At 44.0% G+C, this 15,000-nt stretch overlaps 2 protein-coding genes across 2 annotated transcripts in view; both read right to left on the bottom strand.

Moving 5' to 3' along the window:
• mki67 (marker of proliferation Ki-67) overlaps positions 1 to 10,948 on the bottom strand; it is a 13,558-nt gene extending 2,610 nt beyond the window's left edge. Inside the window, exons 1-15 of the mRNA XM_072667859.1 lie at positions 10,634 to 10,948; positions 9,772 to 9,871; positions 7,760 to 7,841; positions 7,542 to 7,657; positions 7,379 to 7,451; positions 6,733 to 6,802; positions 5,647 to 6,489; positions 5,255 to 5,466; positions 4,547 to 5,168; positions 4,332 to 4,456; positions 4,053 to 4,227; positions 3,807 to 3,944; positions 1,073 to 2,274; positions 937 to 985; positions 1 to 820 (exon numbers count right to left, since the gene is read on the bottom strand). The exon at positions 1 to 820 is cut by the window's left edge and continues 1,787 nt beyond it. Of these exons, the coding sequence (XP_072523960.1) occupies positions 1 to 820; positions 937 to 985; positions 1,073 to 2,274; positions 3,807 to 3,944; positions 4,053 to 4,227; positions 4,332 to 4,456; positions 4,547 to 5,168; positions 5,255 to 5,466; positions 5,647 to 6,489; positions 6,733 to 6,802; positions 7,379 to 7,451; positions 7,542 to 7,657; positions 7,760 to 7,841; positions 9,772 to 9,860 (4,616 nt within the window). The 5' untranslated portion in view covers positions 9,861 to 9,871; positions 10,634 to 10,948. The remainder of the gene's footprint in view (positions 821 to 936; positions 986 to 1,072; positions 2,275 to 3,806; positions 3,945 to 4,052; positions 4,228 to 4,331; positions 4,457 to 4,546; positions 5,169 to 5,254; positions 5,467 to 5,646; positions 6,490 to 6,732; positions 6,803 to 7,378; positions 7,452 to 7,541; positions 7,658 to 7,759; positions 7,842 to 9,771; positions 9,872 to 10,633) is intronic.
• A 3,971-nt stretch (positions 10,949 to 14,919) lies between these two features.
• The window catches only part of raraa (retinoic acid receptor, alpha a), a 137,930-nt gene continuing 137,849 nt past the window's right edge, over positions 14,920 to 15,000 (bottom strand). Inside the window, 1 exon segment of the mRNA XM_072667860.1 lies at positions 14,920 to 15,000. This exon segment is cut by the window's right edge and continues 988 nt beyond it. The gene's annotated coding sequence lies outside the window, so the exon portion shown is untranslated.

Below are 15,000 nucleotides of genomic sequence, written 5' to 3'. Positions count from 1 at the left end.
TCTAGCTCCTGAGACACCGGGATAACTGGTGTATTTTCAGGTTCCTGTTTACCTCGTCGTCCCCTTTTAGCTTTCACAGCGGGAGGTTCGGGAGCTGCCAAATCAGCAACAGCAAGAGCACTATCCATCTTCTCTACTGCGGCTTCAGGCAAACTCAACTCTTGTGCCTCTTGTGAAGCAGAGATGACCGGAGGGTTCTCAACTTCCAGCTTAGCTCTTCGTCCCCTTTTAGCCTTCACGGGGGCCGGCGACTTCAAGGAGGCTTCTGCCTCTACTGAAGTTTCAGCAACAGTATTTACCACCTCAACATCCTCAGCTTTCCTTCCTCTCCTAGGCTTGACCGCTAGAGGTAGGCATTCAGACGCTTGCTCGACATTTTGAGCGATTTCCACAGCCTGATTGGCCTCCTTGTCCTCTACCTGGGTCTTGGGAATCCTTCCTCTAGCAGATTTTCTAACGGGGCTCGGCATGGAGACAGGCTCTTGCAATTCGACGACGGTCTTAGCTCTCCTACCTTTCACAGGGGCAGAGAGTGAAGGAACAGCAGTCTCCACAGCTGCGATCTCAACATTTTCTTCTACGACAGGAGATTTCTGTGCAGCTTTTCCACGACGACCGCCACGCTGCGTTTTAGGAAGCGGGGTCAATTCAGCCTCAGGAACAGAGCTGAGCACTTCCTTCGCCTGTCCAAGGGTGATTGTTGGCTCTTCACCCAGCTCAACCTGTGCAACGTTCTGGACGGCAACAGCTGCTTCGATTTCGGTTTTCTTGCTCTCAACTGGGCAGATGTTTTCTTTGTCTTCAGATTCCTCGCTAGCATCTTTAAAAGAAAACAAATGAAGCTACAACAATATACCTTAGAAACCTTTAAAGTCACCCCCCTGCCCACCAACAATTCCAGACATTTAACAGCGTCTCTTCCCAGCATTAACTCACCTTCAACAGTAACGAGATCAGAGGCCACAGAAGTCAAAGGGTCTCGTATCTGGAAAAACAGAGTAAACGGTAATGACAGCAGCCGGGAAACACCTTAAGAAATTAGAGAAAGAAGAAGTGGAATGACTGCCTGTACCTCAGCTGGTGCACTCGTTCCACTTTGAGCCACTTCGGCAACATCGAGAATCGGTTCATGAACGAGCTCTGCAAGGCCAGTGAAATCCTCCACTACTTTGCCTCCTCTCAGCCTGGGGGTCTTCATCAATCTGCTGAGTCCAAAGCCATTTTCAACAGATTTGCTCTTCTGCTTAGGAGTCTTCATCATCTGCTGAATGCCGGTAAGGTCTTCCTCTACAGGTTTGTTCTTCTGCTTGGGAGTTTTAATTTGCTTCTGTTCGGGGGTCTTAATCATCTGTTGGTTGTCAGTCAGATCTTCTTCCACAGGTTTGTTCTTTTGTCCGGGAGTCTTCATCATCTGCTGAATGCCCGTAAGGTCTTCCTCTACAGGTTTGCTCTTCTGCTTGGGGGTCTTCATCATCTGCTGAATGCCGGTAAGGTCTTCCTCTACAGGTTTGTTCTTCTGCTTAGGAGTTTTAATTTGCTTCTGTTCGGGAGCCTTAATCATCTGTTGGTTGTCGGTCAGATCTTCTTCCACAGGTTTGTTCTTTTGTCCGGGAGTCTTCATCATCTGCTGAATGCCCGTAAGGTCTTCCTCTACAGGTTTGCTCTTCTGCTTGGGGGTCCTCATCAATCTCTTCACACCAAAAGCATTTTCTACTGGCGCTCCCTTCAATTTGGGGGTCTGCATTAACTGCTTTACTCCAGTAAGGTCATCCTCTTGCTCAGCATTGCTCTTGGGAGTCTTCATAAGATTCTTCAGGCCAGTAGCACACAACACTGGGCTGTCGCTCATTTTTGGAGTCCTCATTAACCGCTTCAACCCAGCCATGTCTTCTACAGGGGTTCCCTTTTGCTTGGGTGTTTTAAGGAGTTCCTTAACGCCTTCAAAACTTTCCTCCCGTGTTGGTTTCGGCTCTTTGGGAGTCTTGAGCAACTTCCCTCTCAGGTCTTCTATCGGTTCAGATTTTTGTTTGGGCGTTCTCATAAGTTTCTTGATGCCCGTTAGGCATTCAGATGGTGCCGGCTTCCGCTGTGGCGTTTGGACCGCTGCCTGAGGCTCTACCTCCTCTTCAATAGCGGAGTTATTCGAGTCGTTCATTTGAGGACCGTCTAAATCAGCGTCCTGGTTGTCCTGGAGCAGTCGACTTATAGCTTCACTGTTGTAACAGCCCAGTTTAGTGGTCCGAGCAACACTCATTGGAGACACCAGCATTTCACCTATGAAAAGAAGAGTGTACAGGGAGAGCAAATGAGTCATGATTCATTTAATTCAATGGGATACATGAAGTATCTGCAGTAGATGTCCACATGAGGGAGCTCAAAGCATTCTTAAGAGCTCACTGCTTAGTTTACAAATCAAAGTAGTAAATCTCACGATAGCATGTGGCTGCTGAGATGCATGCATGATGCACCACTCTATTCACACTTAAATAAATAAAACACCAGCTATCAAACTGGTTGGTGTAGCATAGCGGGTAACTAAACCACATTCCCTGCGACAGACAAAGGGTTTAATATGCCGCTCTACACCAGCAACACATTTTCAACCCATCACTCTGGATAAGAGCGTCAGAAAAACAGCAGGAAAGTAAGAATTACACCAATTTAACACTTCTGCAATATTCAACTTGGACATGCATATAAAGTCAGCCGCAGTGGTTTGGTGTGAAGAGCTGCACCGGAGAGAACAGTCATCTAAGACATCAGGCAACATGTCTGTAGCCATTTGAGGTGGGAGACTTCACAGGCAATAAGTGCTAGACATCTGCTAGATCCCTACTGTAATGAACAATTCTGATTTGGCACTTCCTTCATGGTTAGATTAATCAGTAATGGGGACATGTAATTTTTTATTTATGTAGCCAGACTGTCTAAATCTCCTTCATATTAAAGGCTGGTTTATGGTTCTGCGTAGATCCACATAAGTGTTGTGCGTCCTGAGGCAAAGAAGGGAATGAAGGGCAAGTGTAGCTAGGTTTAAAAATGTGCAATATCTACTTTTGGGGATTTACTAAGCTCAGCCTGCATAAAAACACATATCTAAGAAATAAAAATCATAATAGTGCCAATTTACAAATACCTTTCTATTCATTGAGGGACGTGGCGGACTCTGAGTGGCCTCAGATACATAAATATAACAGAGTGGCTGCTGATTCTATCTGCCTGGCTTAAGAGCTGCTGCCAGTTGGTCTGGTGCAAGTGGCAGCTGTAACTGTTCAACAGTGTTCAGCTAAGCAGCTACACAAGCATCGTACATATATTACATGGTTATTAGAGTACTTCGCTGCAACGCAACCGCAACTGTTTCAATAAATTCAGCAAGTAATCAAACCTCAGGCTTTTTCCTGACAGCAAGCAAATCAGATTTGTTTCTCAGATGAATGATGACTGTCCGCACTGTTACTTGCATGCGTGGTAACGATGCAGGCGCCATCAAGTTGCATGGAAACAGGAGATAGAGGTTGCTCTGGATTTAAATGTGGTCATCGTCTGTCGCGTTGCAAGTGACGGAAAAAACGAAGTGAGTGTCGAGACAGAAACGAATCGAACACATCCGATTGTAATCACATTTCAAACCACATTTAAATGGATTGGATACGATTTGTGGTTAAAATAGGGTTTTCTGTGGTTTTTGGCAGTCCGGAATATTAAAAAATAAATAAATAAAAAAATAAAAAATAAAATACTGGATGCAATCTAGATATGCCAAAAAAAAAAAAAAAATCGGATTTGGACTGGCTGTCGCTTACCAGATTCCTCAGGTGTCTTCATCACGGACATATCAGTCAGAGAACAAACAGGAAGAGGGGTTTCATCATCCTCATCGTTGTCAGCAACAACTTCCTTGCTTCTGTTCCTAGCTGGGGTTTTGAAGATGTCTGCAATACCTGCAAGAACAAGCCAAAATTTCAGATACTGAAGAGAAGGGGGGTGGAAGGGGGCATTTAATATGGAAATCTAAAGCCAACTGCAAAATATTCTTAAAGGCAGCAAACCTGTAAGATCCTCGTCCATTTTCATATCTTTCTTGAACAGCGCAACATTGTGTACTACTTTAGGTGCGGCACCAACGCGCTGGGCAGCCCTAACGTAGGCTTTTCCGACGACAATGGTGGCAGGAGAGTCGGCATGTCCAGTGCTGGTGTCGTCCTTCAGTCTACGTGCTGGGGTCTGCAAAGGTAACAGAAACGGATTTCGTTCAGGGCCCAAAACGTCCCAAAACTCTACACTTAACTTCATTAGATGTGTCAAAGTCTTAAACTGGCACAACCCACCTTTGGTTTTGCTGGTTTCGTCTCCTTGGCTGCCGCCTTCTTGGTAGCAGCTTTCTTGGCGCCACAAACCTCCGCCTGTGGTTTAACCTGCCCGAACTTCACAATGTCAGCCCAGGAACTGACGACTAGAGCAGACAGAAGACACAAATAATTCAACCACATGAAAAGGCCAAGAAAATGGACACTACAGTTTCTGAGTACTGATATGACCTTACCTTTCAAATTGGCACGAGAAGCACCGCTGCGTCGTGAGCGCATAACCTCAAATGCACTCTTCAGTGCACTCTTCGGGGTCTTCCGAGCCGACGCCTTCATGCTCCTCCTCAGAGAAATCTTCGGTGTCGCACACTCCTGAGGATCCTCTACAACAGGGACGGAAGCCTCGTTTGCCTCACCCACTCTCTCAGGAGACGGGGTGGCGATCCTTGTGATGGAGAAGCGACCTTGTGTTGTGGGCGTCTGAAGTACTGACCCATCACTTGGCAACGGGGTCTTAACCGATGTATTAGAGACTCTCCTAGCGGATTTCGGCGTCTTTGGTGTCGCCGGGCTCGAGGATGGCGTAGGGGTTTTGGGTTGGGCTTTTTGGCCTTTTGGAGATGGAGTTTTAGCCTTCGGGCTCGGGGTCTTCTTTGCTGGTGTAGGGGTTTTGGGTTGGGCTTTAGCCTTTGGACTGGGGGTCTTGGGTTTGCCTTTTGGAGATGGAGTTTTAACCTTTTTTGCTGGGGAGGGAGTCTTCGCCGCTGGAACCTTAGGACTCTTACCAGAAGAGGATGCTCGTCTAGGCGACGCATTCTTAGTTGGACTCTCGAGAACAGTCTCAGCAAGCTGGAAACCCTGTGGACGAGGACAAACCTTTAGAATAATTTTGCACAACAAAGCTAAGAAGATAAAGATAATGGGATTGGCATCTTAAGCTTTACCATTAGTCCAATGGTAGATGCCCGTCTGAGGAGAGACTGGGGTTTCTGATAACTACTCAGGCTGCGCCTCCCAGGGGTGGCTCCTCGCCGGAGAGGGGAGTTGGGAGGTAAGCGTTTGTCAAACAGTTCAGGGGTCAGCTGACTGCCAAAGGACACCCGCTTCCTCTTGAGCGCAGAAATGGGAATGGAAAAGCTGGAAGCTTGGTCGTGACCTGTGCGATATAAAGAAATACACTTATCATTTCAGGAGATGGAACTACTGCATTAAAACCCATGCTGTCGATTCGGGATCACCTTTGAAACTTGCTCTCTCGTACAGCTGGAAGTGTAACGTCACTGAACATCAGTCAAGCTACAATTTGTTAGAATTCCAAAAAATGAAGCAGTCTTACCTTTGTCATCAGAAGCAGTGGCCGCAACCTCCCGCAACACATCTTCAACTTGGAACCTTTTGCCTGCGTTTGCTCTTGGAGAGGTTCTGGGGGTCTGCTTTGCTTCAGGTTCTTCAGGCTCACTGGCAGGTGTCTGGGACTGGTTTGCAATTGGGGTCTTCTGAGGAGTCGCCTGGCTTTTAGGGGTTACTGCCGGGCTCTGAGACTGAGACCCGCTGCTTCTCCGGCCTTTCGGGGACCTGGGTGTTTTCTCAGAATCCTCCAGCAGGATTTGCTGCACCACCTCATCAGCGCTGAACTTCTGGGGTGTCACCTGAGGAGTTTTCATCTGAGAGGCCGGTGTAGCGCTGGCCTGAGACGGTGTGGGGTTGACAGAACCTGACGAACGCCTCTTCTGTTTCGCAGGAGTACCCTGAACAACTGGCGTAGCAGCTTGAACTTCTGCAGAAGGGTTTTCCAACGGCTCTGCAGTGACTGAATCGTCAATGGTAACAGATTCACTGTGGTCCACAGCCTTGACGTTTGAAGATCTCCGATTCTTCTTCGCCGATTTGGGGGTCGCAGGCTTCTTGTTCTCATTCGGTATCTCAGCACTGGAGTCTAACACTTTTTTAGGTTCCTGCTTGTCTACCTGGGGTCTTGCAAGAGGTGACTTGGGGGGTGCTGCACCTTTCCATGGTGATTTTGAGGCCAAATCTTTCTTGACCATATGATAAAGCTCAGAGAAGGGAGACATGGTGCTGTCTGTTTTCTGTTTCTTCTGGAGGTTTCCATCTCCCTTTGAAGCCTCACTGCTCTGATCCAGAGAGGATGGCAAGTTGGAGCCATCTTTCAAACAAGTGTCTGAAAACACAACATCCATGAGGTTCAATATGAGACAAGTTACACCAACCAAGACAAGTTATCACAAAACACCTACAGCAAAACGACAAGCCTCAGTAAGCCATGCTCGCTTCCATTTCCTGCAGCAATTACAATAATTAAAACTGAGTTTAAAAAGCCCAGCAGCTTCTAAAGGATACAGAAAGTCACCAGAAACTACCAAGTTATACTTATCAACCAAGATCTTCCTTTACGAGCACTCACCTGATGGGTGTTCAGATGTCTTCTTGTCTAGAGGTCCAGGGGTGCTCTTCACCTGTTGATCTTGCAGCACCTGTGAAATAATAACAGAGCGGAAAAAACTGAATAAGACTTGAAAGGACAAAAAAACAAAACAAACAAAAACAAAACTAGGGCTGCCCCCTCAAAGTCGACGAGTCGAGTCATCAGTCAGAGGGAAGTTGAAAAACTCTTCAATAATTATTCATAATCACAATAAATCTTAAAGATATGTTTAATTTGAAGTAAACATTGTGTCTAATTAAAAGTGAACTGTTAATCATACACAGAGCACCTCCTTTATTAATTTTTTTAATGCCTAAAAATGTGTTCCCATACAGCATTGTATTGACCAGCCAAATCTGAAATGACTGGAACAGCCCTTTCTACATCTACATAATGCTCTCAAAATCTATATATCTATAATCAATATCTATATCATGCTCTCAAAACACCAACAATAACATGCCACCCTTTGCTAACTGTGTCCAAACAACAGATACGTTATCAGGCAGCACTGAACAAATGACTAATTGTGTGACGCCTGCCCAAGGATGCCACAAGATTATATTCATCCACCCCTTTCAGGAGATAGATAAGTAAGCTGTAGTCAGCAGATTATGAACCTCACCTTGACGGCTTCTCCTTTCTCAGCCGAGGACAATCTCTTCCTCTTAGGAGTCGGCGGAGGCGGGTACTCAAACCTGCATGACAGGAAGACAGCTTAACATCAGAGCGTGGTTTTAAGAGAAAGCGACGAGGCTGACGGACATTATTCTTTGCAAAGCACGTACCTGAAAGAACGATCAATAATTGTGATTAGATCACCATGCTTCAAACGTTCAGCCTGCTGTAGTTTCTCTCCGTTGATGCAGGTTGGGTTCACAGAGCTCAGGTTTGTCAAAATCAGCTTTAAAACGAAGTAAGAGAGACGGTCATTGACGCTGACACAGGGTCACGTATAGAAGTACTGTGAATTAGAGTATTTATATATTAGTGTATTATTTTTCACCTCTTTATTTTCATTCAGCTCAATCCTGCAGTGCTCTTTGGACACTTGTGGAAGCTGAATCCGGATATCACATTCCGGCTTCCTAAAAAAAGACAGAAGTCCAATTGTTTAGTTATAATGGCAATATTTCGAAGACAGCTTAAAAATATAACTGCGCAGAAAGGAAGTGCAAGCTTAACTTGTTTTGTTAATAAACAAGGAAACAATAATCATAATCTCATTGTTAAATAATGTACCCAATCACAAACATGTCATGTAGTTCCTAAATTCATTCACAAATATATACAGACACACACACAAATCTATATAAATAAAATAGATCTCTCCTGAAAATCTTCATGTTTTCACTGCTGTGTTTATTTCTGTTGTGTTATCTGGTGTTGACCAGATGCGTGTTGGTTCCCTTCAAGGTTTCTTCAAAATATGAGCATTTTATCATATTGCAATACATTTATTATCATAATACACACTATGCTCTTCTAAGCATATGGAGGGTATTGTTCGTGCTGATTTTATTACAACCAGCGTAATTAAACTGATTTAATTAGATGAAGTTCAGTAGTATTGTGCTCAGTAAGGGGAGTATCTGAATATATTTGATCATATCGTGATACAAAATATACTTTTCTAATCATATGGAGGAGACTGTTAGTGCTTAATAAACACTGATCAGCTGCAGGTTTTATTACTAACAGTGTGATTAGACTGAAGGGTTATTTAGATGAAGAGCAGCAGATGCTGGGTATAAATCACTATATTCAGTACAGGAGAAGATCTGAATAGTAGTTTTTAAGAACCTGTTGATACTGATGTATTTAGTCATATAGTCATTAGTCACATGTATTGTCATTAATATCATGTATCGTGAAAAATAAATAATTGAAATAAATTTAAATACCACAATGCAGCATTACCACCATATCGTGGTTGGTGTGGCGCAACAGATTCTGCCACTGAGTTACAACAGGACCAGGGTTCGATTCCCAGTCTGGGTGGCTGTGCTGCGCTACACCAATAAGAGTCCTTGGGCCAGACTCCTAACACTACATTGGCCCACCTCTGTGATATGAATAACCTTCTATGTCGCTCTGGATAAGAGCGTCTGCTAAATGCCATAAATATAAATGTAAATATCGCCCAGCTCTAGTTACATGTATTGATTATTATTGTGTATCGGGAAACGATCTTTAAATATCGTGATGTAGTATTTTTACCATATCGCCCAGCTCTAGCTACATGTATTGATTATTATCGTGTATCGGGAAACGATCTTTAAATATCGTGATGTAGTATATTCACCATATCGCCCAGCTCTAGTTACATGTATTGATCATTATCGTGTATCGGGAAACGATCTTTAAATATCGTGATGTAGTATTTTTACCATATCGCCCAGCTCTAGTTACATGTATTGATCATTATCGTGTATCGGGAAACGATCTTTAAATATTGTGATGTAGTATTTTTACCATATCGCCCAGCTCTAGTTACATGTATTGATTATTATTGTGTATCGGGAAACGATCTTTAAATATCGTGATGTAGTATATTCACCATATCGCCCAGCTCTAGCTACATGTATTGATCATTATCGTGTATCGGGAAACGATCTTTCAATATCGTGATGTAGTATTTTTACCATATCCCTGATCCCTAATCTGAATCTTTATTGTCTGTCTTGCTCAAAGAAGCTCCATTAAGCTGCTTAGAGACCATCTGTTGTGAACAGAGCTACATAGACAAATTTCAGCTGTATCCTGCCTCCATCGCCCAGCTCCGGCAACCCAGTTCTGACCCTCAACAGCCTCGCGCCTGCGGACCGCCCATGCGCTCATAGCCTATTCAGACAAGCTGCAAGACCTTCCTATCTACAGCTCCGCATGTATATGTAGACGCTTTGACGTCACACGGCGAGAATCCCCACCCATGCTGGAGCACTGGAGACAAGTCAGAAAGCTCACAGATCTCCTGCAAAACGACACGCAGGCTTCCTGACCAGCCATGCCACTGACCTTCCAAACAGACAGGAGGCCGTGAGGGGGAACTCCACTCCATCCGCACCGTTTCTCTTGATCACCACAATCTTCCCGAGGAGAGGCATCTTCCACTTACCTGGGTGGAGAAACACAGATAATATAGATATAGACAGACAGGTTAGACATGTGCATATGGACAGATCTGATGGAGAAGGGGTAGGGGGGTGGTGTTGTACTCCAGCCAGGAGCACCAGGTCACTTTAAACACACGTGTTTGCTGATCCTGCTACTCGACCCTCCAGCTCTCCAGATTCACTCACAGGGTGATTACTATGAAATCAGGCAGCTAGCTAGCTTTATTTAGGGTCATCAGAACAAACGGCTGACCTTGATTAATGACGTCAGGCTGCCCTGAACACGTGTCCACTCTTAAGTTGAAGTTTTTGCTTATTTGCATATTAGCTCAATTAAACTAAATGACCTTCAGGGACTTTTAAAGATGACAGATAGCCCCCTAAACACACCCTAATGCTGATTAGCACGAGCCAGCGATCCAACAGTAAGGCTAGCTAGCTAGCTAAATGCTCCACGCTGCTTAGCCAGCTAGCTAGCCAGCTGCACTTCAGGCGTCACTGGCTGTGGAGCCGCAGACAGACAGACAGACAGACAGCTAGCTAGATATGTACACATAAATACCCCCTGCCCCAATATTATTAGTTAAAGTGCTTTAAACACGTGGTAAAAGCTTTAAATGCAGCTAATTTGAGACACTTTAACCCCTCAGCCTTCAGCCGAGTGTCCGCCGCGAGCCCTCACACAATAAACACCGGATTTCTCCCCCAAGTCTCGCTTCACCAACCCTAAACACACGTCCACCTCAACACAAACCCCATCTTACCTTAATAAAAACGAGCTTCGCGTCGAAATAAAGGCTTTAATCGTGTTTTTTAACCTAAACTCGCCATGAACTGAGGTCCCATCGGCCTCACTCTCTAACCGCTACTCCCGGATCTACCTACGGCAGCGAGACCGGCGCGGAGGATCACCTCCCGCTAAAAAACAAAACACTAAAACAACAAACACGCTTCGGACTAAACCCGGATTCTAATTACATTTAAAGCACAACTGATTAATCTACGCTAATTAATTTGAAATGAAACCTTTCCAATTGTTCGCGCGCTTTAAGTCATTGTGGGGGACTATATTGTTTATGGTTTGTGCGGAAGGATACACGGCGCGTAGTCCCCTCACTTTTGAAAAGCGTTCGAAATTCCGCGCGAAGGCCGCTGATTGGTCCGTCGCTTTAACATATGCAAAGCTCGGAGCCAATGGAAGGGAGGGGAGGGCTTGAATCGGGGTTGAGCGACAACGTGGATGGCCAATCGGATTGCAAACAATATAACGTCCTTGTGGAATCGACCGAACGGTACATTAATATTATATAAATAATAATAAATGTCATATTAATCATACTATTCATCGTATACTAAATACATTATTTTAATAAAAATGATAATTTATTTAATATTAATTATAATATGAATTATTTAATACATATGATAATGTTTTTACACTGACTTTAAAAGTTTTTTAAGGTTTTAGTGACAGTGGCTATATTAAATAATTAATAAAGTTAAGAATTATCATAAACATAAGTATTATTATTGGTATTAGCTTGTATTGGTATTAGCATTGATTCTGTGCAGTACAGAAGAGGGAGTTAATGTATAACACATACATATATTAATTAATTATAATAATAATAATATAATAATAATAATAATAATAATATCTTAACCCCAACATCAACACGCTTGATCTATTGTCTGTAATCATGTTGTGTCGGGTGTAGTTTAGGTTTACTGTGTGAACTTGTATCAAATTAGCTCGCGATTGTTGGCTATCTGTCTACCAGGTCGACCAACCTGACCGTAATGGTCAACCAGCATGACCAAACTAATGGTCAACCAGTGTAGCTAGCTCAACGACCATGTCATTTAGCATGTCATGCTAATGATTCAAATGAAAAAACCTAGGTTCTCCTACGTTCTTCAAATGTTCTCACCAGCTTTGGTTAGCCCTTTGATAGATAAGCATCACTTCACACTGCTAGCTGTTACTGCTAGCAATAACAAAACTTTAAGGCAGTAGAGCGTAGGAGTAGGTCCTAAATGTGTATTGTAAGTAAGCTAATCAGATTTAGCATGCTAGTTTCTCTCAGCTGGGCAAGGTACATACGCCAGCTAACTGAGCTAAAGGAGAGAGAATGCAGTGTGCTAGTTAGCATGGCTAATACGTGCACCTTTATCCTTTATCCTTTATGGCTATGCTAAAAACAAAAGCTGTTCTCTTGCGTCCCAAAACTTGTGGAAAAAGTTTGAAGGAGTTAAGTGTGGGCATATTTTATTCCCTGTTGTCGCTAATAAAAACAGGCAGCTAACGGTCGACAAAACCAGTACGCTAGCCGGGAAAGTCATTTTGGAGCATTTCTATTGGTCCATTCCTCAGGAAATTTTGGCACAATGTATAAAAATACTGTATTTAGATTTCATGAAAATCAGCGAAAACTGAAATTGTTTTTGTGCGATAGCAACAACTAGCAACTTGGCTACGTGACCGCAACAAAGAGCTAAGATGTTATTGAAATGCTGAGAATCTGCGTTGGGGATAAGCAAACTACTCGTCTCGCCATTTATACTCATGATGATGATTGTGTATTTGTGTTAGCATCGCAAATAGCGACCTAGCATGTAGCCTGCTTAACTACACAAGGGCTGATTTTAAACAGTATGGCTGGACTGTAAACACTGGTGGTTTTCAAGCTGTGGTCTCGAAATGAGGGGTGTTCAGGTCAGTCTCTGGAGTATTGCTGTGTATCTCAGCAGGAGCTCCACTGACTGAAAACAGCCTAGACAGACGTTCGTCAACAGTCAGACGTTCGTTGCTATGTTGGCAGTGAATTGTCAACACAGGCGCGTGCAGCAGCCCGACACTCGTACACCCCCCAACGCTTTACACCACTGAAAGAGCAACCCGCCAAGGTCAGACCGACCGCACCTGGCTCTTAAAGGGGGCGGCGAGTACTGATTGGTTCATTACTGCATGTTATGCCCAAAACACACCCATGTTTAATTAAGAGACTTAGTACATGACTTTTGAACGTTAAGAGCCGAGCAAGGCACACTTTTCCTGTCGTTACCATAGCAAAGACACACCGACACGCCCCCTAAATCAAGCGGCATGGTGCACGGTTGACGTTTTGCCAAAAGAGTGCTAAAATAGGGCCCCATGTCCATTTTGCTAAAGCATATCTTTGCGCCCTCAGAACTAATGTTCGGTACTGCTGTCCTAATATTGTAACCAAATCGGTCACCCAGCAGGTCCTCCCTTCCACCAGGGGGCTGTAGGGAGTTATTCAGTGCCTAGTAGTATAAATAGATGTGTAGTCCACTGAGAATGGGCCGAATGGAAAAACTCGGACAGGCTAGTTCTACGAACCTTAACCCACAAGTAAACACTTCAGTAATTTTGAGCTGATTAATCACACTGCTGTTGCGCTGTTGTGCGCCCCCTAGAGGTTGAAATTCAATTGTAATTCAGTTGTAACTCAATTGTCCATGAGATGGAGAGGATGTTTCCCCCTATGTCGACCATGTTGACGTATCCACTAATTGCTGCAGCAACATATGAGGCAGAAAGGTCTCTCCGATTGGCTCCGTTCAACCCCGCCTACGGCTCGCTAAGCCCCGCCTCCAAACAGGAGGACAGAATTTGCACCCTCAGAATTCTGTCGGTGGGCTCTCTGTATAGAACGGCCATCATTTCTTCTTATAAAGGAACAACTTTTCATTGCCAATGTATAAATTAGGCTGCCATAAGTATTGAGACAGGTAGCTGCATGTGTTTATGTTTAAAATAAGCTCTTTTAGTCTATTTAAATTAATTGAATTTTTATTTTAAACATTAAATTCACTACTGGATCAGCCCACTTCTAAATCCTGCACATAAACTTAATTAACAAAATAAACGATTTTATGATTTGCATCTTTTTTTAAAAGAAAAATGGTGGGCCTGACAGAAATGTGTGGCCTGGCCTAAAGGTAAATTACAGGGCAGACGCGTGGTCCTACTTTCCTGTGTTCTGACGGGTCCAGCTGGGATCTACAGAACAATATATATATACATACATACATACATACATATATCTGCACAGATTAGTGGTAACTTACCCGTTTCAGTGGTTGCCCATGTTGGATGTTGTCCGTACCTTAGCCCTTCTCTGAAGCCTCGTTATTGCTAGCCTAGCTTACCCTCCCCCTCAGCTACAGCTTCTCAACTACAGCTTCAGAGCTACAGCTTCTTAAATACAGCTTCTCAGCCTCAGCTACAGCTTCAGAGCTACAACTTCTCAGCTACAGCTTCTCAGCCTCAGCTACAGCTTCAGCTTCTTAAATACAGCTTCTTAGCTACAGCTTCAGCTTCTTAAATACAGCTTCTCAGCCTCAGCTACAGCTTCAGCTTCTTAAATACAGCTTCAGAGCTACAGCTTCAGCTTCTTAGCCTCAGCTACAACCTCTCAGCTACAGCTTCAGAGCTAGAGCTTCAGAGCTAGAGCTTCAGCTTCTTAAATACAGCTTCTCAGCCTCAGAGCTACAGCTTCTCAGCCTCAGCTACAGCTTCAGAGCTACAGCTTCTCAGCCTCAGCTACAGCTTCCTAAATACAGCTTCAGAGCTACAGCTTCAGCTTCTTAGCCTCAGCTACAACCTCTCAGCTACAGCTTCAGAGCTAGAGCTTCAGCTTCTTAAATACAGCTTCTCAGCCTCAGAGCTACAGCTTCTCAGCCTCAGCTACAGCTTCAGATTCAGCTTCTTAAAAACAGCTTCAGCTACAGCTACTCAGCTAGCCTCAACAGTGAGGTTTTTCCAGGCTGTCCCCAGATATCCAGCTCTGCTAGCATATAAACATCATCCTACTCTTTTTTTAATGTAATTCTTCTGCATTTCAGGAAGCTGTTGTCTTTCTGACCAGCTGGTCTGAACAGATTTTGGATTTTGATCAGTGGTCCTTCAAAACCCCAAACATCTGACCAGGCTTCTGTTACCGACGTCCATCACTGCGCTGATCTGCAGAACGTCAGAGTTACCAGGACAATCAGACAAACTCAATAAAGACCCCTGTTGTTGTTGTTGTTTTGACCACGGTTTATGTCATTTCATCTGTGCACAAGTTCTGTGAGTGTAAATTTTTGCAACATTTTTTCCCCA

Source organism: Salminus brasiliensis, chromosome 22, assembly GCF_030463535.1.
Source record: "Salminus brasiliensis chromosome 22, fSalBra1.hap2, whole genome shotgun sequence".
Classification (NCBI taxonomy): Eukaryota; Metazoa; Chordata; class Actinopteri; order Characiformes; family Bryconidae; genus Salminus; species Salminus brasiliensis.
The sequence above is the reverse complement of the archived record's forward strand: the minus strand, read 5'-3'. Positions and strand labels throughout refer to the sequence as shown.